The 24,229-nt window shown below is 40.2% G+C and overlaps 1 protein-coding gene across 8 annotated transcripts in view; it reads left to right on the forward strand.

Annotated features, from left to right (window-relative positions):
- The window catches only part of RB1CC1 (RB1 inducible coiled-coil 1), a 90,077-nt gene that overhangs the window by 19,274 nt on the left and 46,574 nt on the right, over positions 1 to 24,229 (forward strand). For all 8 annotated transcript variants that reach the window (XR_014790117.1, XR_014790116.1, XR_014790118.1 and 5 more), the window contains 9 exons: positions 446 to 648; positions 1,517 to 1,952; positions 3,943 to 4,113; positions 10,989 to 11,173; positions 14,288 to 14,474; positions 14,596 to 14,677; positions 16,226 to 16,287; positions 19,418 to 19,521; positions 22,327 to 22,453. Coding sequence is in view for 5 of the 8 variants with exons in the window: in XM_084849568.1 (XP_084705694.1) it covers positions 446 to 648; positions 1,517 to 1,952; positions 3,943 to 4,113; positions 10,989 to 11,173; positions 14,288 to 14,474; positions 14,596 to 14,677; positions 16,226 to 16,287; positions 19,418 to 19,521; positions 22,327 to 22,453 (1,557 nt within the window). In the remaining 3 variants the exon portion in view is untranslated. The remainder of the gene's footprint in view (positions 1 to 445; positions 649 to 1,516; positions 1,953 to 3,942; positions 4,114 to 10,988; positions 11,174 to 14,287; positions 14,475 to 14,595; positions 14,678 to 16,225; positions 16,288 to 19,417; positions 19,522 to 22,326; positions 22,454 to 24,229) is intronic.

Genomic DNA, 24,229 nt, shown 5'->3' on the forward strand with positions numbered 1-24,229 from the left:
CCTGTCTTCATAAGTTTCTGTTTAGTATACCTTCATAGACAAAATTTAATTCGGAGTCAAGGTGCTAGGGAAATACTCAAAATGGCAGAGTAGTATGCTCCCTTGGTAACAAGTGGTCCCTGCTTCTCATCTCTCCCTCTGATTTTGCCTAATTAAACCTGCGGGCTTTTGGAAGTCGTATATATTTCAGCTGGTATATCCCTTCAGACCCTTTCAAAAGAATAATTTTTAATATTATTTTGCAGGTCCATAAAGTGCAGATCTTGAATAAAGCCTTTACACCTAAGAATCACATATCTCCCCCCCCCCCCCCCCCCGCTAATGATTCAGTGTTCCATATTGCCTATCTTGGAAATGTTTCTTATTTTGTATCAGTTTTTCAACAAGTAAATATGAATGTCTGGAGTGATAACACATTGATATTTGTAATGTTTTTTTGGTACAGGAAATGTATGAGATTGCCAAGAAACTCTGTTCCTTCTGTGAAGGTCTGGTCCATGATGAACATCTTCAGCACCAAGGCTGGGCTGCCATAATGGCAAATTTGGAAGATTGCACATATTCTTACCAAAAGCTGCTTTTCAAGTTTGAAAATGCATATTCAAGTTACCTGCAGTCCATAGACGATATTAAGCTGAAACTTACACAGTAGGTTTGCATTAGACTCCTCAATAAGAAGTTACTTCTACACTGTCATTTTACTGAAAACTAAGGTTTTATGATTTTGTACATTTATAGTAAATTTTATTTAACACAATAGTTGTGATGTCAAGGAGGGTTGTACTAGGTGAAATTACAAATAATGCTAACTATATTACATGGATACTGGATTTTGGAATCACACTTATGCACACTTCCTTGGGAGTAAGTCTCATTGAATTCAATATGTACAGCATCACACTGGAAGAAGTGCAACTTGTCTTTCCTATTTTTTTTCCTTCAAAATGCGTAGGGTATTTCTCAATTGGGTGAGTGTTTGCTGCATTTGTGGGCAAATACTTAGAAACCTCTTTATGTGAATGGTTGAATAAAATTAAAGCATAGTATAACTTGCAGCACAATCCTATATATGTCTATTCAGAAGTTTAATGGCGCTTACTCACCAGAGTGTATAGGATTGCAGCCTTCACGGTTTCATTTCTCTTAAGCAATGCACAATACAGGTTTAAGTGCTTTGAAATCTACCCTTCAAATTTTTTGTACATACTCCTTGGACAAATAATTAAACAATAGTAATAATTACTTTTTAGGCTGTTGGAATGGCATCTTGATCTGCCTGTGGTATCCACTCCACTGGCAGAAGGTTATTGATGAATACAACCCAATGTCATAGTGCAGTTGGAAATACATTTTAGTACGCGATTGTTCGATAATTTCTTAATTTGTTTGGTTGAATTTGGAAGGCTTAAGTATAAAATTGTAGTGGAGACTTTAGAGAGCATATTGTAAAATGTATGCCACTGTAGCTTTGATTGTTTATACTTAATATGGGTTTTTTGTGTGTTCTTTTCCCAAGCTTAGGGGCTGCTGTTTCTATTATGGCCAAGATCCCACTGCTGGAGTGCCTAACCAGACATAGTTACAGGGAATGTTTAGAACGACTGGATTCTTCTGCTGAACATGGAGGGACAGAAAGTGAAGACACTGAGAATGAGAAGTCTGCTGAAGTGATACATTCTCCTGATAGGCTTAAAATGAACAAGCAGTCTCTGTTAGCATCATTTTGCAAATCAATAGAACACCCAGCCCCAGATGGCACACTTTCTGAAATAGTGAATGAAATTAGGGAAGCCAGTCCAAATCCTTCAGTCCAGGACAGTGATGCTTCAGTGGAGCTGAAAGAGAATGATTTGCCTTCTTTCAATGTCTCCCTTTTAGACTGGATAAATGTTCAAGATAGACCTAATGATGTTGAATCTTTGGTCAGAAAATGTTTTGATTCTATGAGCAGAGTAAGTTAATACTTCTAAGAATGACATTGTGTTCTCTTATAATATTTTGAATTACAGCTTTCCATCATGATACAATTTTTAACTATTTGTCTTAGAAATAAAGAGGTTAGATCCAGAGTTGCCTTTCCACAAATGGAAGGGCCCCTTTTCTTCAAGATGGGACGTTAATCCAGCAGAGGCTTTAGAGGAAGTAGGAAGGTGACCTTCTTCGATCCCCACCCCCAGCCTACTGAGCAACCTCCCACATTCCTCTTTCTTTCATCTTTTCAAGGAATATATCATGTTCTTGCTGCGTTCTCCTAAAAAAACAAGGCTGCCCACTGCTCATGAACAGAGATTGCTTTCTGTTCTGGGAGTTGCACCAGTCAGAGGTGGTCATTTCTCTTTCTTTTCTCATCAGCTGATCTCCTGAGAACCCAGGTGTGGCCAATTGTTGCTATTGTTGCCATCAGAAAATGGAACCCAAACTTGGGTCCATTTTAAGATTTGACTATGTTGTCATAACACATGTACTCCAAAAATATAGGTTTGGATCTAGACTCATGCTTCTGCAAACACAAGGGCATTAGATCTAGCGGAGAGTTCTGCTAGAGTCAGGGAGGAATGAGATGCAATGTTTGCTGATTTTGCCCCCCAGCCTCCAGTATCACCTCTTATGCTATTTCAGAAAGTTCCCATAACTTTCCAGAACATATCTTTGGGGAGCATATTGGCTGCTGGGGGAAGGGGAAATAATTAAAAGTCACTACCTTTCCTTCCACCAGTGAAGTTACATTTATGGGAAGTTTGGATCCAATCCCTTAGCTTGAAAACTATTTTATGGAAAAATAGCCTCTTAAAAACCTGTATTGAAAACTTAGTATGGTATTGACAAGGAGTGGAATAAACTATGATGACAAAGACGCTCCTAGTATCTCTTCTTGTGAACTAGTTAAGATGTAATGCTAAGCCATGTCTGTCAATAAGACAGTGACCCATAGCAAGCTTTGGGTTTGCATGCTGTCCTTTGCATGCAAGAGAAGGAGATTGAAAGCTTCCACTCCAGGGTTCCATCCAATGTTGTGCTAGCAGAAGGGAGTTTGTAGAAGTGGATTTATCTGGCAGCCCCCAGAGGCGCCTGAAAATGCTGCACAAAGGATTGAAGGACCCTACTGAATAGGGTGAGATGTGACATAGGAGGAAGCAAAAACCTGGTCTTTATGGGAATGTGGCAAATAAGATTTTTATGTTTGTTTTTGTTTGTGTTTCTTTCTACTCCATTTGGGGTGGTGGTGGTGTGGGGAACGAAAGTTCTGGAAGTCAGACATCTTCCTGGCTTCTTTGATCATTTCCAGAAACCCAAATCAGAACGTTTCTGTTTAGAAATTATGGGTGGTCGTATAAACTAATTAATAAATTAAATAAATGGGTGGCCACAGAACAGGTCTTTCTCTGTGGTGGCACAGATGTGTGTCTTTACACATGACGAACTCTGAATATGCAGGACCAGTGCAAAACATGTATAAGGAGAGATACTTTGAATCTTCTAAGTCCCGGAAGCCTAGGTATGTTTTACCAAATACTTGAGGTTGTAAAATACATGATGGACACATGGTCTAAAAGTGGTAAACTTTTGAGGATTGACTTAACCAAAAAGACCAGAACGAATAAATATGTTAAAGAGACCATTGTTTTGTTTAAAAGAAACCAAGGCTGCTTTCCTATACACACTTCCCTGGAAGTAAGCTCCATTGAACACAGTGAGACTTTAAAGTAAGTATGCATTAGGATTACACCATTAATCTGATGGTGGAAGGGACTAATTGGAGTATTTATGTTTTTATTAATTAGTTTAAAATTGTTTAACATTTGCAGGCTTTCAAACCATATTGGATTTTTCACAGACAAAACTTAAATGAATTTGAAAAGTTATGTACATAGATTTTTTTCCCCATTTGTAATATCTTTCACAGTCAGAGTGATTATTCCTGCCATTTGCCTTGTTTTTCAGCTTGATCCAAGGATTATTCAGCCCTTTTTGGCAGACTGTCGACAAACGATTGCCAAATTAGATAATCAGAACATGAAGGCCATTAAGGGACTTGAGGACAGGCTTTACGCATTGGACCAGATGATAGCTAGCTGTAGCAGACTGGTAAATGAACAAAAAGAACTTGCTCAGGTAAGATTATTGTTAAAAAGAATTGAGGGTGACAGGTGGAGATGCACTGTTTCTCTATACTGTGTTAAATTATTTTTGTAAGATCACAATATTCATTGCTTAGTATTAAATTCTAGATTAGATCTACTTATACCAGGCAACGTGTTGGACTGCATCAGAACATGTACTTGAAGACCAGCCTTTCTTATGGTACACATGGATACTTTGGATAACACAGTTACCAACAAACTAGTTAAACTAGATCTGATTGTTGCAGGTGGAGGGGAGTTACTTCTCCAATGAGAAAATGGTAATGTGTCTTCTCTATATGCACAACTGTGTATGAAGAGAAGCAGTCATTAAAACAAAACACAATGACATGCTGATATAGGAAATGTTTATTGGCAAGGGAGTACCAATCAAAGGTAGAGCTTGTCCATCTGCAAGAGCTTTTCCATTTATTTTGGTGGAAGGACCCAGTCTTTGCAATCATTACTTCATTGAAATTAATGGAGACAGTAAGTTGTCTATACTTGATGCAATCACAATGGCTTGGACTGGACAATAATGCAAAATATTATGAGCGATGTCAGAGCATTCCCAATGGTGTTATTTTAATTCAAGGTTCTGCAGAGTAATGGACAAAGGTGGCAGTCACCTATAGTTCAGTTTTATATAGATTTTTGTCCTGAAGTCTTTTTGTTTGGTCCTGCCCAATGACATTTTTACAGCTTTCATCTGAGCAACAGATCTGGTGAAAAACTACTTTTAAAGTTTCCCTCAGTTTCAAAAAATGTTTGTCACGTAAGATGTGGGTGGGTACTGCTGTCAGTCTAAAACTCCATTAGGAGTATGTACAGTCAGGGCCAGAAATATTGGAACAAGGATAACTGTTTTGGCAGTTGGCCTCTGTATACCACCACATTGAAGTTGAAAGGAAGCACACCCAGATGGGAGCAAAGTCAGGACTGTCAGCTGTAATTCAAGGGGGTTGACAAAAGTGGGGCACTAACCATTCAGGAAGGACAGGCAGTGGCATATGCGCACCCCCATCGTTGGTGGCTCATAAGTAATGGAACGAATGGCTGACAAGCAGCTGCATGGCCAGGGGTGGCCTGTTTCCTGGATACCCCATGACCAATCAAGCAGATAAAAGGCCTGGAGGTGGTTCTGACTGTTACATTTGCATTTGGTAGCTGTTCACTGGAACTCCCAACATGAGGTCCAACGAGGCGTCCATCCGAGTGAAGGAGGCCATCATTAGGCTGAGGAAACAAACCCATCAGAGAGATAGCAAAAAACATTGGGAGTGGCCAGCACAACAGTTTGGAGCATCCTGAAAAAGAAGGAATTAACTGGCAAGCTCAGCAACAGCAAAAGGCCTGGCAGACCACGGAAGACAACTCAAGTGGATGACCACAGAATGCTGCTCATGGTGAAGAGGAACGCTTTCACAACATCTAGCCAGGTCAAGAACACTCTTGCGGAGGTAGGCATGTAATTGTCAACATCTACAGTCAAGAGACGGCTTTATGAATGTAAATACAGAGGCTTCACAACAAGGTGCAAACCACTGGTAACGCTCAAGAACCGAAAGGCCAGATTAGCCTTTGCTAGCAAACACCTAAAAAAGCCTGCCCAGTTCTGGAATAAGATTCTTGGGACTGATGAAACCAAGATTAACTTAAACCAGAATGATGGGAAAAGCATGGAGAAGGAAAGGAACAGCTCATGATCCAAAGCATACCACATCATCTGTCAAACATCATGGAGGCAGTGTTATTTCATGGGCATGTATGGCTGCCAATGGAACCGGGTCACTGGTGTTTATTGATTACCTGACTGCTGATAAACGCAGCAGGATGGCTTCTGAAGTGTATAGGGCTATACTTTCTGCTCACATTCAGCCGGATACTGCCAAACTGATAGGACGCCGCTTCATGTTGCAGATGGATAATGACCCAAAACATACAGCAAAAGCTACCCAAGAGTTTCTGAAGGCAAAGAAGTGGGATGTTCTTCAATGGCCAAGTCAGTCACCTGATCTCCACCCAATAGAGCATGCTTTTCACTCACTAAAGACAAGACTGAAGGCAGAAAGACCCACAAACAAGCAGCAGCTGCAGGCAGCTGCAGTAAAGGCCTGGCAAAGCATCTCGAGGGAGGAAACTCAGCATTTGGTCATGTCCATGGGTTCCAGACTTCAGGCAGTCATTGACTGCAAAGGATTTTCATCCAGGTATTAAAGGCGATCCTTAAGTTTGAAATGATGTTGGTTTGTTCCATTACTTATGAGCCACCAACGGGGGGGGGGGGGGTGTATGCCACTGGCTGTACTTCCTGAATGGTTAGTGCCCCACTTTTGTCAAACCCCTTGAATTACAGCTGAAAGTCCTGACTTCACTCCCATCTGGGTGTGTTTCACCTTCAATGTGGTGGTGTACAGAGGCCAACTGTCAAAACAGTTATCCTTCTTCCAGTATTTCTGGCCCTGACTGTACTAGTTTGGTTCTTTGGATACAGGACTCTGTAGGTGAGATAAGACCATCTTGGTTCGAATTCTTGGCAGACACTTGTAGCTGCCCTAAACAAAACTTAAACTTTTAAGTTGTGAAAAGGACTCAACTTGACACCAAAACCAGGAAACAAAAGCAAGAAGTGTGATGAAGTAGTCATCTCCCATCTTCCTTTTGTTCCTGCATTTAGGATCCAGTTTTGTACCATTTTGTTCTCCCTTTAGATTTTTGATCCTCTTTGATCCAATAACTCAGGGCTGAGATAAATGCCAGAACTGGAAATAAATTGTAAAGTGGTATTAAGTTAGTCCTGAGGACAAACTCAATAGAAGGTAAAAGGGACTGACTAATAATTGCATGGGGGTCTGGAAAATTATTCCCCCATGTCAGATTAGATAACGATTGGAGATTGGGTTTCTTGCAATCATAGCAGCTTCCCTGCCCTCCCTACAACAGCAGTATTGATTTGGTTGCTTAAACCACCTGGATTTATTGTCCCATAGGTACTACTATTGTGTAACTGTTTAGCTCAGGGATGGGCAACCTGTGCCCCTTAGCCTAAATTATTGCAGCCCTTCACATGCAGTTGCTCTTGCCAGAACTGAGCAATCTGTTCCTTCCTGCTCAGTGGGCTGCCAGGGAAAGAAGAGGGGGAGACAGAAAAGGGGATGGCAGAAAGAGAGAGAAAAGAAGGTAGCAGAATGAGCAAAGGAGTGTCCCACCCACTTTTGGTTCTGGCCCTGCTCACTGACAACATGCAGCCCCTAACAGATTACTCATGAAAAAGGTTGCCCACCTCTGATTTAGTTCCTCTGCAACAATGGCTTTGGACTGCAAAGATTTTTTTGTGAATCAGGGTGGAGTTTGGATGGTCCTGCCTCAACGCAGGGAGGAAGATTGAATGTAAACTCATTGTGTACAACTTTTTGGCATTGATAAGGCATCGTTCTCATGATTTAAGTTTTCCAAGCCTCCTATTCTAGTCTCAACTTTTTTGCAGCCTTCTTTCGTTCAAGTTTAGATTACTATTCTGAATGCTTGTAGGTATCCCTTTTCAGACATCAGGTGTCCGCACTCAGTATGTGGATAGTGTGGGGGAGTGTGTGTGTGTGTGTGTGTGTGTGTGTGAGAGAGAGAGAGAGAGAGAGAGAGAGAGAGATACATTGATGTGAGTCCCCACACACATGTTTAGCCCAACATGTAGAACTTAATTTCTAAACAGGACAATGGAGGGGTGCTGTCTCACTCCCATGCACCCCTCTTTAGTTATGCTGTTCTTTGGATTCTGCCTGAAGTAAATCTAAAGTATAATGTCAAGGTATTAACTGAACTCAATGTAATAATTTAGAAGATGAGTCTTAGTTGACTTAGAGTGCAGTCGTACGGGATCTGCCCTGGGTACTCATAAACCTCCAAACTCGGAGGCTTATGAGTATCCAGTGCAGGGCATTTTAGCTAGATGGGTGTTTTCACCCGTCTAGCTGAGGCTTTGGGGAGGGGGAGGGAAGGAGGCTGGGGACAGCTGGGGATAGATTGGATCCCTGCATCCCCAGACTCCTCCCCTCCCTGTCCACTGGCATGACCCAGTGAGCTCGTAACAGCTGCTAGTGCAGTTCTCTCTGCTGGCTGCGATGTGGAGGGGGTGGGGAGTGCTGTTCCCTGTCTCCAATCTGAGCCAGGAAACTGAACAATCCTATGTCCCTCAGACGCTGTCTAGGGGGCCATCGGATTGCTCTCTTAGTGGTTTAAATAACTAGGGAAATGACATTTCCCATGTGAGAGAGATCAATAATATGCCAGTAATTAAAATATTATTTTCCATATAGAGGTGCCAGTTGTGCATAGTTCAAATATAACAAAAATACAGAAGTAAAATATGTGTATATAGCATATTAAGGTTTTTACTGTATAATTAAATTTGTCCCTTAGGTTTTGATTGGTATGGTCAGTAGGTGGCAATATATCATAAGGCTACTTTTATTCAACTCATAAATCTAATGCAAAGCTGTTTAGAAGCTTGTACCTACTTACTTTGGTTGTGTTTTAATTGAAAATAAGGTTATTTGATTTTCTTTAAAATCTCTGTTTACCTTATACTAAATCAGACCACAGAGGACTATCTATAGCTTCCCAGTCTTTGAGACAGTCTTTTAAAGCTTCTTGACTGGTATTACCAGGGTTTGAGCCTGGGACTTTGAGTGATGTTCCCTCCCTATTCAGAGGCTCATCTTCAGAACTTCTGAAGGAGTGATAAGAACAATTCAAATGTCCAGCTAACAACCCAGTCATGTGTCAGCAGCAGTCCAACCATTGTCCGCTGTGTCCCCAATGGACATATTTCACATACAATTTTCAACAACCAGGCTGTTTGTGTTAATTGAAATCACTATGTGAATATCATTGTTGAAGAGAATTAAATCTTCAGCATCATACTATAAATGTAAAATGATTTCAGATGTAGTTCTGCATATCTACTGTCCTGTGTGGATGAGTAAAGTTTGAGGGAAATACTTTTCGGTGGTGGCTCCCAACTGGTGGAATGCTCTCCCTCAGACACAACTTGCTGCCTGCTTTACTAGCTTTTTGGCATCAGGTGAAGACAATTTTATTTTCCTGAGCTTTAAATGGACAATTTTATTCATACTGTTTTTATTGTGGGCTTGTTGATGTAATTTTTATTGTTAACCACCTTGGATGCTTTTGGTGAAGAATATAATTAATAAATGATAATTTGTATAGATAAAAGCAATTTTTGGCATTTAGTGTTATTTATTATATGCACGTCACTTTCCTAAAATATATTATTCAAAACAACTTAATAAAACCAATGCAGAAGTAAAAACACAATTCAAATATCTACAATAATTATTCACTAAAAAGTCCTTACAATAGTAAGAAAAACACAAGTAAAATTCGTATCTTTTTTGGCTTTTATGACATAACAATATTTTTCATTAGCAAGTGTTTGATTTTAATATCTTGGTCATGCAGTTATTTTTAGTTTTAATAAATCAGACTTTTATTCTAGGCTGGTAATTAAGGCTTCAGTCCTATAGTCCTTTAACTGGGAGTAAGCCCTACTGAACCTCATAGGACTTGCGTCTGTATAGACAAGCATAGGATTGCACAGTAATTTGTGGTTTGCAGAACATTTGTCCATTCTGCATGGAGCATTTCTTTGTTTTGAGTGTGTAAAGCAGCGCCAGGACATTTGAGAAGGCATTAATGTGACAAAGTTTGGACATGCCTAAATTAGATAGATTTTTTTTTTGCATAACATGCATACTAGTTTACAGTCTCCTTTTGTCTATCCAATCTTGGGCAGGAGGTGGAGGAGATGAGTGTGGTAGCGGAGTGGCGGAAGGCGGAGGAAATCCAGGGGGGTATGCAGGGCATGCTCAGGGGTCCTGGCAGCTGTTAACGTGTCCGGGGGATTGCTGACACCCTGATTTATTGAAATGCATTACTATATACGTATACTGTACAGTATCTAATTTGAGAGCATAAATAATTGACACTGGTTTTCTTGATATTTGGAGATGGGCAGGTGTGAGCTATAGGAAATCACTTGAGAATAATCGCTAACTTGCTTGCATGGCGGTATGATGGTGCCTGAGAAGAGTTCTCTAAAAGATTACATAATATCAATACTCAGACTGCAATGGCCACTACTTCTGGGAGCCATTCCAGTACGCTCTATACAAGTATTATTTCCCTGGGTAAGGTGTCCCCTATTTGTCCTCTGTCGGCTCATATGAGTTGAGATGGCTTCTGACTAAATGCAGATTGAACTCTCTGCAGTTGAGGGAGGTGAAAGTGCGCTATAGGGTTCGCCATGGTGTGAAAGGATACTGCCCAGTTGGCTGTCCCAAGATAGAGGACATGGTACACTTTTTAATGAAATGTCCTCTGTACACAGAGCTGAGGAAGCAATATCTTGTGCCCTTAACAGCTGGGTCCAGTAACAAATCTTCTCTAAGTGTAACCTTATTACTACTGGCTGGTACAGATTATGATACATCCTACAGGACTGCCAAGTTTGTCCAACGAGCTTGGGAGAAATGAAAATTATTGACTGGCATAGAAGATTAAGTCTGCTAACATATTGTCTAAACTTTATGAAATGTTTTAATAGCCCCCTAGGAAATGTTTTAATTAGCTTTTTCATAATCACCCTCCTTAATATTTCTTATTTTGGTGTCACTTTCTAAGAGGGGCATTTTATTATGTTTTTATATGAATATGGCCTGATTGGTTAATAAGGAATGAACTGAACACTTGAGAATAAAATGAGATCTGTGCTAAGTGTTTTCTTTTGACAGGAAATGTTTGTTTTCATTTTGACATACCAGTGAACTTTAACATTATTTTTTCTCATAGGGATTTTTGGCCAATCAGAAGAGAGCAGAGAACTTAAAAGATCCTTCTGTGTTACCTGATCTGTGTTTGAGTCATGCAAATCAATTGATGATTATGTTAACTAACCACAGGAAACTTTTAGATATTAAACAGAAATGTACTACTGCCAAACAAGAACTTGCAAATAACCTTCAAGTCCGACTGAAGTAAGTGATGCTACTGAGGTGCTTTATTTCCCTCTCCAATATGTTTATTTCTTGTAAGTTTTGTAATTTTGTCATATGTGCAGTACTACTAAAATTATTCATTCATTGTTATGCTTCAGCTGTTTCCTATGGATTCTTGGATGGGGTTGTACAGAGGCTATGTGAGTTTTCTTTTTCACGTCCCATCAGTTTATTCTGAAGTGTTTTCTACAAAATCCAGGGAGGAGAACTTCCTTCTTAATCATGTTTAAGAAGTGGTAGAATTGTATTTCTCTCTCTTGTAATATCTATTCTTGGTGGGGCAATAACACAAATAGAAAATAGCTCAATTCAAAAAGGCACATCAGCACATGAGGTTTAGGTGGGGGTGGGGTTGCTTCTACAGAAGAGATGGATTAGAATCACTTACATGCCAGTGGTTCTTCACAGCCAATTAGTATTCTTCTCAACCAGCTACTTTTAATTTGATAGTGTTCATGTTGTGTTCAACTGTAGTTTATGCCACTCCATTTCTCATAGGTCCAGACTGGCTACAAAGAGGCAATTTTAAAAAGATTATCAACCAGATTGGAGGGAAGAGAAACAATTCTCAAAGTGTCTAAGTGGTTTTATTCATGCCCAGCACCTGGTATTTCCCTTACAACTAACCTGCAACAAGGAAGTCTTTTGACTTTCTCTTCTGCTGACACATTATGGCCAGTATGTGGAGGCTACTTTGAAATTCTGGTATGTAGTGGCTTTACCACACTAAACTATCCATGTGTAGGGCTGCTCCACATCAAGATTTTGATGTGGTATAGGGAAAATTGCCTGATCCAAGTACCAAAGTAGAAATAAATGGGAGCCAAATGTGTTTATCCATGTGAAAATCATGTTCATATATAAAGTAGTTTGATGGAGTGCGGGTGGGGTTTGATTAAGTAGAGGAAAAACTCAAAGGAGCCCATTGTTGCAGGTTGGTGGTAAGAGGAATACCCCTGAAGAAGGAGTTTTATTCTGAGAAGCATTCAACATGTATAAACCATTTTGCCACTTTGAGAATGTCTTCTCATTTTTCACATGAATTCAGTACCACCCCTTTTGTTGGTTGACCATTCATGAGCAGGGGATGAAAAGCTTGAGCATTCATCTTGCATCTGTTTTACTGCCTCTGTTTATGTCAGTTTGAGGCCCTTGGCCCTAACCAGATAGGAAATAACAGCAATGTTCGGAACAAAGAGACCTAGGCCAGTATTCCTCAGATCTGTATGCACCAATCAGGTAGCCATCAGTTGCTGTCAATGGCCTATGCTGTTCAACTGTTCAGGGATTTTTAAACATGTGTGTACATGTATCTGTAAACAAAAGCAATCTCACTCTGCTAGAAGGAACTTGATATGGCAACGTCTAGAACTAGAAATACACTTGAATAATTATCAGTGGAGAATTTATAGTCTTGCACCAGAAGGATATTTAGTTGACACCTGGCAGAAGTCAGAAGAACTGTGTTTAGCCTTACTTTCATAATCTCAGGGTTCATTTTTAAAATTCACAGAACCAGAATAAATTATGGAGAATAAGCAAATACATATATTTGTAGTGGTGGCTCCTGCTGTGTAGAACTCTCTCCCATGAGATATATAGCTGCTTCCATTTGTTGTTTTTGAATTTTAAAAGCTTACTTTTTTGCTTTGGCTTTTAATAAAAGAGGGTTTTTTAATTATATATGCTGTTCTAGTTACTGTTACAAATTGGTTTTAAAATTAATTTATAATTTCATCAGCTTGTTATACTGTTAGGGCATTTTACAGTATTGCCACTGTGCTTCCACTCATTCTGTTACACCATCAGGGTCCACTGCTGGGGGTACAGGAAGCTGGCACTTCCTAAACCAACCACAGGAACAAGCTAAATCTCTGATTCCCAGAACAGGACAGGTCAGTGGAGCTCCCTTCTGTGAGCTCTGCTGACCTGCCCTGTTCTGGAAATGAGCATTTTGGCTAGTTTCTGATTACTTTAGGAACCACTAGGTTCCCATTGCACTAGCAGTAGGCCCCACTGGTGTGCAGGCAGCATTGGGTAATGTCCATTGAATTATATGTTTTATATTGTAAGCCATCTTGGGAAGACTGCAGTCTTTAAGGTGGCTGAGAAATGCATTCGATAAAATAAATAAGTTAATTAAAATACAACAAATAATTTTGTACAGCTGTTCTGTACAGCTAATTTTTGGTTTGGTTTTATCTTTGGCCAATAGTTGAAACTAACAGAGGGAGAAATCCTATGGCCACTAGACACTGTCTAGAGGGCTCTAGGATTTCTCAGTTTCTGGGAACCAAGGTCAGAGCCTTGGTTCCCAGAAACCACGTTCCCTGCTTCCGTCCCCTCAAAGCTGGTGCGGTTCTCTCCACACCGGCTACATCTCTGTGCTCAGAAATGGAATGCAGAGACGGCAAAAAGGGAGCAGTCCCAGGGGTTGGGGAGGAGACTGTGGAAGCCGTGTTATGCAGCTTCCTATGTGCTGCACAGACTCCCCCCCCCCCCCCCGTCCAGCTAAAACTGCAGGGCAGACGGAGCATGGAAGCGAGGATTGCATCCGTGTTCCGGCCACCCTGCATTGGATAGTTGTCAGCCTCCAAGTTCAGAGGCTGACGACTCTCTCTCTAAGATTGCATCCCTAAACTAACTAGCAATCATTATTGGGTATATCCAATGCAGTGCTATCACTAACAGAAGTTACTTCGCATTAGCGTAAGGGGCCGCTAACATCTGGAGGGTCACAAGGTGCAACACCAATAATGTTAGCTGGTGCAACAGGGTTCCCCACAAAACCCATTGTGCAAGCTAATGCAATTGGCATTGCACTAGAGGTCCTTTACACTAGCACAAGGTTGGGCAACTTGTGGCCCTCTAGATGTTTTGGCCTACAAGTTACCCAACCTTGCACTAGCGCATGTAATTTACATTAGTGTTCATGTCCCGTTGAATACTGCCAATGGTTGACTACTTTTGTTTTATAAATAAGCACATCAGTATTAAGCTGAGAAAAGCAAAAGTTCAGGTTGAAACATTCAGTAGATGATTTTTTTCTTAATATAAGTTCAGTATGCTACAGTTAAATTTTATACTCCATAGGTGGTGCTGCTTTGTAATGCTTCATGCTGATCAGGATGGAGAGAAACTACAGGCTTTGCTTCGTCTTGTAACAGAGCTGCTAGAAAGAGTGAAGATTGTAGAGAAACTTAGTAATGTCCCTCAGATGTACTGTTTGGCTGTTGTTGAAGTTGTGAGGAGAAAAATGTTTGTAAAACACTACAGGGAGGTAAGTAACTTGAGTAGATAATTTAGACTTCAAACCTTTGAATAACTAGAGGAGATGTTGTGGCCTCTGTGTATATATGCATATAGGTGTATATTTAATATAAATATGTTTTTCTTAACAGTGGGCTGGTGCTTTAATAAAAGATGGGAAACATCTTTATGACGCAGAGAAGGCCAAAAGGGAATCTTTTGGGAAATTATTTAGTAAGTATTTAGTAAGCTTTAGTGGCACAAGAAACATTGTCACATTGGCTCTAACAACACTTCTGTCCTTGAATGAAGACTTAGTTTATACATTATGTCCACTACATAGAGGCTGCTTTAAATTCTAGAGTGGTGATTGTTTTGTCATGTTGAACCACTGGAGTGCAGTGGCTCACTACTCAAGCAAACTAGATGTGCCAGTATCAGTCACATTTGTTCATATATCTGCTCTCAATCATGTATATACTTGAAAAAAGTGGGTAGGAGTATGTAGGAACCATTTCTTCCTTTGCCTTACCTCCCTGTATGCCATTGCCCTGGGCACTTTTCTACCAGCTCACATCACTTCATTTATTAGAATTAGGCTGAGAGAAAAGTGCCTGGTGTGACAGAGTAGTGGAAGGCAAAAGTGTGCATGTTGGGGGTGGGGGGGGAGTTTGTGTACCCCTTCATAATTTTTTTAAAAAGTTGCCCCTACCCCATCACACAACTACAAACAGGACCATCACATGAATGAACACATTTAGCTCCCAGTCATGTCTGCTTTGGTACTTGGGATTAGGCAATTTTCTCTGTGCCGTAGTCATGTAATAAATCTTGATGTGGTGAAGCATTACGCATGGAGAGCTTACAGTGACTGGGTTAAGACGAGCTGCAGTGCCCACAGGTGCCAAGTTAAATATGCAACCCCTGTTTAGGGATTGTGTTATCGTGCGAACCTGGTGAGCTTGGGTTATGTGAGGGTTAAACAACCCTCTCATAACCCTAAAACAGATCATGGGTTATGTGAGGGCTGTTTAACCCTCACATAACCCACGCTTGCCAGGTTCACACAACATGATAACCCCCACTTGGGGGTTGCATATTCAGAATGCATCTTCACGTGCCACAACCTGTCATGTTGTGCGAATAGCCCGAGGGTGTAACAGCAACTACAAAGTGCAATTTCAAAGTTACTTCCAGGTACTGGCCATGTAAGTAGGCCCCTAGTTAAAACTTCTGCTTGGTCAATTTTTCTACCTTTTTAGGTTCATTATATGTTTTAAGTACATATACCGACATCTGTTTAATGTTCATGAGCGTTCACATTAATACGTACTTGTATCAGAATTATAATATTAAATATTTTCTTGAAAAGTTGTTGAAAAGGGAAAGAAGGAGATCTTCTGATGCACAAGACAAAGATTGAGTCCAGTGTATTTCCAACTGAGTTTTTTTCTTGAGGGCACTATGGATATAAACAAAATGCAACTATATTACAAGCTATTTGTGCAGATTTTAATAATGAAGTAAATGGAATGGCGTGTAATATAGTTTTACATTGTTTACATTTATAGCATTCTTGAGTGTGAAATGTATTGGCCTCCTTTTCCTTTTTCCTTCAATTGGTACATTCCTACTTTTTCTTCCTTGAGAATCTGTTCAACTGACAAATGAAATGTGAAGAGAATACTAATTCCACATGTGAATGGCCATTGTGATGCACTTTTATATTATCAGAGTGTCTTGCATACATGGCTAAAAGAAGTAACATATTTCGTTGCACAGGGAAATCTTTTCTAAGAAATCGTTTGTTCAGGGGACTTGATGCCTGGCCTCCATCCTTTTGCGTGAGTATTTGATGTTCATCATTTTTAATGAAGACGTCTGAAGAGTATGTAGTATACTTTGAATCTAGGAAGAAGCCTGTAGCTACCCTTCGTATTGCCAAGCTTCTGTTAAAGGGGTATTTACGTTCTTGGTGCCATAGAATTATTGCTCTGTCTTCTAAGGCAAATGGTAATCATATTAATACAAAAGACAGATACTTCAGCTGATCTGTTTATCCTGTGTCACCTCCTCTGTGCATATTTTTAATTAATGGAGCTAAATAGGAGGGCCGGGAGCAAACTACCCTTTTCCAGACCCAAGCTTCAGTTGAAGCCTCAGATTTGTTTTAGCTCTGTGTTTGCTGGGTGCAAGTGCAAAGCCCTAATAAGTCTCTACCTGGAGATGGGAGGTGGAGGCATGTGGGCGTCCAAGGGACACTCTGAGGTTGGAGTGCCTGCCAGGGGCAGATACAGAGCTGTCGTTCACTTACTGATATAGGGAAATAGAAAATATCACAATGGTCTTGTTTTGAAATGCGTAACTGAAGGTTTAAGTATCTAATCAGCCAACCTTGTGGTGGGGCCACACCAGGAGCTCTTACGCTAGTAATATAAATAAAGTTCAGTGAAGTCAAAAACGCAAGAATAGCAGCAGAAACAAGAGCTAGTGCAGCAACAGGGGCAGTCTTTCCACCCTAGTGGAACAGGGGCAATCAACCTTGAGCACTCAGACTTAAATGGGAGTATTATCAGTTTTGACACCTATTTTGGAGATGTGACATTGTAACAGCACAGGTCATTAGAATGAGCCTGAGTGAGCTTAGAATTCTAACTAAACCTTGGTCTTCTTTGCTATGCCTCATTCTGCACAATTAATGGTGTTCTGCTGGTATGGGGGTTCTGTTAGCGTAACTGTAAGCTACAACAGCACAAAGGGTTTTTAAATAATTCTGTGTCCACCTAGCAGGTGTAAGTCAGGGATAGGATCCTACTATAAGGCTCAGATGAGAAGAGCTCTGTTGGGTTAGGGGCATTATCTAGGCCAGTTCCTGTCTTCTTTTCCACAGCATCCAGCCAGATGCTTCTGAGAAGTCCACAAGCAACTGCCATATCGTATTGCTTGTCCTAGTAAATGGTATTCCGAGGCATACTGCCTCCAAACAAAGATTTCATTTAGTTTATAGATGTATTTTCCATGAATTTGTCTTTCACTTTTTAAAGTCCTCTAAAACAGTTACTATTATCCCATTTTATGGCATAAGTTAATTATGCATTATGTGAAGAAGTGCTTTCTTTTGACTGTCCTGAATCTACTATAAATCAGTTTCATTGGGTTCTAGTATTGTGAGAGCAGGAGAAAAAATGGTTTATTATTTTTCGCCATACGATCATTTTCTTACCTTTTTATATAAAAACCATAAAGACAAACAAAAAAAATAAAGCAGTAAGACTTGTAACATAACGATGAATGTTATCTTGCAACATACTATTCCAGAACATAATAACTGACACTTCCTAACAAATATGTGTTCTGAAATGCGGCTTGAAAAGTATATATTTTAGTTGATAAAGTGCTATTCCAGATTCTCTTAAATCAGAGGTGGGCAACTTGTAGCCCTCCAGATGTTTTGGCCTACAGCTAACACAGCCCTAGCCACCGTAGCCAATGGTAAAAGATGATGGGAGTTGTAGGCCAAAACATCTGGAGGGCCACATGTTGTCCAGCCGTGGTTTAAACCATTTCAGTAATGATGGTGCTCATTACTGAAAAAATCGTGAGTTTTTCCACGATTCACTAATGCAGACGTTTGTGGCAGTTAATAAACTTATTACTGGATCCAGGTCCATTATATCAACATCTTTTTTTATCAAACGATGCAGCACATTCTTTTTAGATTCAGGACTGAGTATTCTCCAGTATCAAAAACCAGTTTGAGTATGTCTTTCCAAAACATTTGTATAATTGGGAAGCACCAGAATATCTATATACAATCAGCTTGTGGTGCTGAGCTTATCCAACATTTATTGTTGTGAATGAAATATAATTTTGTATGGAGCTAAATACTATTGCTTTATCCTAGATAAACTTACCTTCAAGTCAGCTGCAATCATTGTAGGATCATGCCATTTGAAATTTTTTCAACCTATATCATGTCCCCTGCCTCCTCACACCCTTGTGCTGCAATCCTGTAGCCACTTTCCAGGACATAAGCCCCACTGAATTCAGTGGGATTTACTTCTTCATAGATGTGTCTAGGATTGTGCTGCTCGTCATCTATTTTTGTTTCCTTGTAAATTAAAAGGCCCCGGTTGTGGTAGTCTTTCTTCATAGGGAACTTGTTCCAGCCTTTAGGCCATTTTGGTTTCCCCTTTCTGCAAAGTCCACAATTCTACAATATCCTGTTTGAGATGGGGCAGCAAGAACTGTTCACAGTGGTCCAAGTATGACTATGCTGAAAATTCTCTAAAATGAATTATGATAATTGCTGTTTTATATTCAACCTTTAACATGGGTTTTCCTGCTGCACACTGTTACTTTTCATTAAGCTATCCACCATGACCCAAATATTTCTTTTCTAGATAGTCAGAGCAATTCAGATCCCATCAGAATACTTATGATTAGGTTGTTTTCCCTTGGTGCACACCATTTTACACTTAAGTGGATCATATTCAGTATTAAAATATTTTCCTGTGCCTTGACTCATCTTAATTGCATCAGTCTTAATAGCATCTAGGATGGTTCTCATCACTTTATAAACTTACTGAAAATATTGCTAATATGGTGTTTCAGTGTTTCCTCTTGGACATTTTATGATAATAGTTTGAATAGTATGATGTAAAATTGTAGTCAAATCTTTAGTAGAGGTAGTATATTAATCTTCTTTTTTCTGTCTGGTTTTTTGCCTACAGTTTCTTGCATCATAAACTGATTATGAATCCTGAGAATGGAAATACAATAAAGATGAAAATATATTTTTAAACATGGAATACTGCTACTTTATAAAAATATTTTCTAGTTAAAGCAATCTATTAAGCTACATATCTAATATTATACTGGCTGCCCCTTTGGGACCACCTACTTATGGACTTTAAATGTTTGATCACTTCACCTGTTTACCATATTCATATATGCAATTTGTTTTATATACAGACCCGAAAACCTCGCAGGTTTGATGGTGAACTTCCTGATATCTCATTATCTGACCTGCAATTTCTGCAGTCATTTTGTCCTTCAGAAGTGCAACCATTACTCAGGTAAAATTAATTCCTTAGTCACGTAGGGTAGGCAGAAGGTAGATCAGGATCTATTGGCAGATCTCTGATTTGCAGTTGATCAGCCAGGGTTTCGGGCTCCTAGTAGATTAATGATAGCATGTAAAATTGTGGAATAGTGGGTCAGAGAGAAAAAATGATTTGACTCAGCCAGCCTTGTCCTAATAGCTTAGAGTTGCAGCATTCATCACCTGTACACTTTTAAATTGCATGGATTGGATCCAGGATCTGCCTTCTGTTGATGGAAGGGCTCTGCTCATGAAAAGTACCTCTGATTAGATTTTAAGGGATCCCCCATTCCTTCCCCCTGCCCTGCTGCCCCCCCCCCCACATGCATCACAGCTCACCCCATTCAGCAGGGGCCCCTGATGCTCTGTGTAGCATTCTCAAGGGGATGGAGGAGGTCCTGTCAGGAGGAGTGGGGGAAGTCTTCCATTAGCCCAGTTGCATGAACTAAATCTGGCTCCAGCCAAGTCTTGTATAGCTCTGCTGGCCCAGTTTTATTGTTTTGTGTTAGAATTCCTGATGTGTTCATAAGAAGAGCCATGCTTGATCAGACCAAGGTCCATCTAGTCTAGTTCACACAGTGGTCAGTCAGCTGTCCATGGAAAACCCACAAGCAGGACATGAGTGCAACAGCACCCTCCCAGTCATGTTCAGAGAGGAAAAGAAAAAGAAAGCAGCTGTAACCAACTAACAATATACTTTACAGCTCCACTTACTGTTGGAGCATACCTTGGACACTAATACATAGATCTAACTATGCACATAAGAATATAAGAAGAGCCATGCCGGTCCAGCATTCTGTTCCCACAGTGGCCATTGAGTGCCTATGGGAAGCCCACAAACAGGATCTGAGTGCAGTAACACCTTCCTGCTTGTGCTCCCCAGCAAATGGTATTGAGGTGGATACTGCTTCTGATACTAGAGGGAAAAAAATGGATAGGAGGAGGACTATCCTCCTTGAGTTCCACCTTGCAAGAGGAAAAAAGGCAGGATATAAACATAATAAAAAAGCTATCATGACAAGTAGCCATTGATAGTCTTAGCCAACATTATTTTGTCTAATAACCTGTTAAAGCCATCCAAGTTAGTGGTTATAACTACGTCTTGTGATACCAAAATCCATAGTTTTACAATGCACTGTGATCTGTCCAGAATCTCCCACCATTCAGCTGCATGGGATAACCCTGGCAAATAGGTTACGACTCCAGCTGCTATTGGACCTCAGTCAGTAATGTATAGATGTAATTATCACGTGTTGTTGCTTGTCCAACAATGTTTAAGACAGCCTTGGTAATTAGAGTGCACTGTACTTTACAGTCAGTACTTAGCATTTTCCCTTGGCCCTGCTACCTAGCCTATATCACAGTACCTAGTGTTCCTTGACACTGATGGTCTTGGCACTCAGTCCATGCCTCATTGCCTGGTGGTCTTTTTACCAACAGTCTCTGTACTCTTCCCCAGTTGTGGTACTTAGTGCATTTTCTTGCTATTGGCAGTTTTGGGACCCAGATCGAGCCTTGCTGATTGTCACTGTCTTATTTTATGGATTAAGTACCTAGTGTTTTCCCGTGGTACTGACTACATGGGTTCCTAGCCTATACTTTGGTCCTAGTGTTACTTCATGTGGTTAGCACCTAGGCCAGTTTTTGTATTTAGCCTAATCCTTGCTGCATGGCACATGTGGCTGTGATTCAGTTGCAAATACATATTGCTTCTCTGTATGGAGTTAATCTCGGTACATGGATAATCTTCAGTCATGGTACCAGACGCATATTCTATGGACTTGTGTTTTGCTACAGATGCCCTGTAGTCTTGGAGTTCTTGTGCCTAGTGCCTCCATACAGTCAGTCTTGGTGTCTGGTCACCTTTCTATACCTGGCACATCTAAGGGCTGTGTAGATGGACCCATGATCCAGGTATCTAGCTTGGATGCTGGTATCTAGCACACCAGTTTCGTTACTTTTTTTGGACAGCCAGTAAAACTGGTACTTGGCTAAGCTGGACTGTAGCACTTCTGCAAGTAGATTAAGCCATGGTCCTCTTTCTGGGACCAGCCTTTCATGTTATTTCTACTACTTTTGTGCAGTCATTGTCCTTATGATTTTGGCTTCATTGTTTCATCTTGAATCGGTTCCAGCTTTTAGTATTTTTGTCTATGAATTCACCCATGATTTCATATGCCTGGCATATCTGCTCTAGTGGTGCTTTAAATTCTACCAGTTGGCTTTGATTTGTTTTGGAGGCATAGCTTTAATATCTCCATTCCCTCAACACTGCAAGAGCTTGAGGAACTTTTTTCTCGACGTCCATCCCTGATTTTTTTTTTGGTTGGAACTACTTGTCAGTGACTGAAGGTGCACTCTGGGAGTGTAGACCTATATATTATTGCTGGAATAACTTGATTTGAACAATGAATCTATTCTGCCCAGCATGTCGCCTTGGCTCCATATACCTTTCAGAAGTTACAACCCTACATCCTTTCTCAGCTTGCTTCGACCATCTTACCCTGAGACACAAGATGTTAGAAATAGGGCCTTCCCTGTTCCCACAGAACCACTTTCACACCCTGATTTAGCTGTTTCTGAAGGTCAGGGGAACTTAAGAGTGGCATCTGAGTTGGTGCAAGGGCCCAGGTTGGAAACTGAAATCTTCAAAAGTGCTGTAAGTGTATGCAGGAAGAACTTCAGATCTAAGGCATAGTAAATAAGTGTTCTTAATGTAACCTACAATCTAATCTGTTCTCTAATACATGTAATCCATTAAGTATTTTGTATTTTTAAGGGTCCCCATACTTTGTGATTTTGAACCTCTCCACCAGCATGTACTTGCTCTACATAACCTGGTCAAAGCAGCACAAAGTTTGGATGAAATGTCACAGACCATTACAGATCTGCTGAATGAACAAAAGGTATCCTTCGGCTATGCATGTGACTATATAGAAGGGTAAAAGAGTGGCCGGCCAGATGGGCAGCTAATAAATCTAATTAAATAAATAAATAAATAAATAAATAAATAAAATAAAACATAGCATGCCCATCGTGCAATTCCAAATACAATTATTTGGAAGTAAATTTAGTTGTGAAATGAAATCAGTGTGGACTGTTTTTAAGAAATGTATTTTGGATGGAGGAGCTAAATTCCTCTTCTTTTTTTATTCCTCCTCATTTCCCAGTATAAGTTTTTGTCTGATGTAGACTTAGGACACAATCCTGAGAGCAGCATCAAATAATGATAGGAATATTATAGGACTATATAGGAGTAATAATAGATTATTATTAAGCAGTGAACTCGTAATATGGTGTTCTTTGCTAATAAAGCATATCTTCCCCAGGGGAGATACCATGCTGAATTCATGATCTGTTCTCATTAGCAAAGAATTTTTAAAGTAATATTTACACTTGTTGTCATTTCCACTTCAAATCATGTACACTCCCCAAAGCCTTTAAATTGCCTGTAAGTATTCTTCAGTTTGTTTTGGAAGACTCTTATGTACAAGCAGAAAGTGAGTGTACCCTGGTGAGGTGGTGTTTTGTAACTTCCCCACCACCACCACCCTGGGCTGCATCCCCTATAACAGATCACCATTCCTGTGAGGTGTTTTTTGCCTCATCCATGTCATAAGACAAGTCTTTTATCTGAATGAACCTTCAAGTGGGGAAAACAAGTATTTATCATATCAGGAAATGTTTCAGTAGTAGCATTCATCCTGAATATGGCAAATATCCACTGTTGTTCTATCAGGGTTTATTAGTGTGAGGAGGAATGTTCACCAAAAACTGGGTATGTGGGAATCTGGCATGATCAGTGGGAAGTCATGCATGCACGGACTCCTGTTGTGTTGATATTACCATAATAAAAATGGTAATGGGACTAGGCATCAGATATAATGAAAGCAGAACTTGAGTGGCTTTTTAAAAAAGTGTGCTGAATCACTCACTTGTTCAAAAGTCTTTTTTTTTTAACACTCCAATCTCTCTCTTTGTAGTACTGCTATTTTGTGGTGGTAGGTTCATGGCACAATTTCTGGTTGTGCTCTAAAGGCTAGTGCAGGGGTGGGCAACTTGTGGCCCTCCAGATGTTTTGGCTTACAACTTCGGTCAACCTTAGCCAGCATAGCGAATGGTGAGGGATGGTGGGAGTTGTAGGCCAAAACATATGGAGGGGCACATGTTGCCTACCTCTGGTCTAGGGCATAGTAGCTGGGTATAGATGCAGTCCTAAAGTCTTTCAGTAATGGAAATTCCAATACAGCCACAGATCAACTGCTAAGTATAGACACCTTAAAAAAAACAACAACTGAACTACTCGTTGTTTCTTGTATGCCTGTGTCAAATATATGGTCAAACATCTTACAGTCAGCAGCAACTGCTTTTTAAATAGCTCTGTTAACTATCTGCTAAATCTTGCTGTTAGACATTTTTTTCAAATCCTGAACCTCCTTTGTCTTATTCATGCTTTCACACTGTTTTTAGAGTGACCACAAGCTTATTGGACATACTGGACTAGTGAGCTAAGAGATGTGTTTTCTCTGTAATGTAGTTTGTAGTTCTGCAAATGTTGGCATACTGAAGTAACAGGACAGGGGTGGGCAACTTGTGGCCTTCCAGATGTTTTGGCCTACAACTCCCATCATCTTTAGCCAGCATAGCCAAATGGAGTCGTAGGCCGAGATATCCAGAGGGCT

Source organism: Heloderma suspectum, chromosome 4 (genome assembly GCF_057233095.1).
Source record: "Heloderma suspectum isolate Gila_16-S chromosome 4, 16-S_ref, whole genome shotgun sequence".
In the NCBI taxonomy this organism is placed as follows: Eukaryota; Metazoa; Chordata; class Lepidosauria; order Squamata; family Helodermatidae; genus Heloderma; species Heloderma suspectum.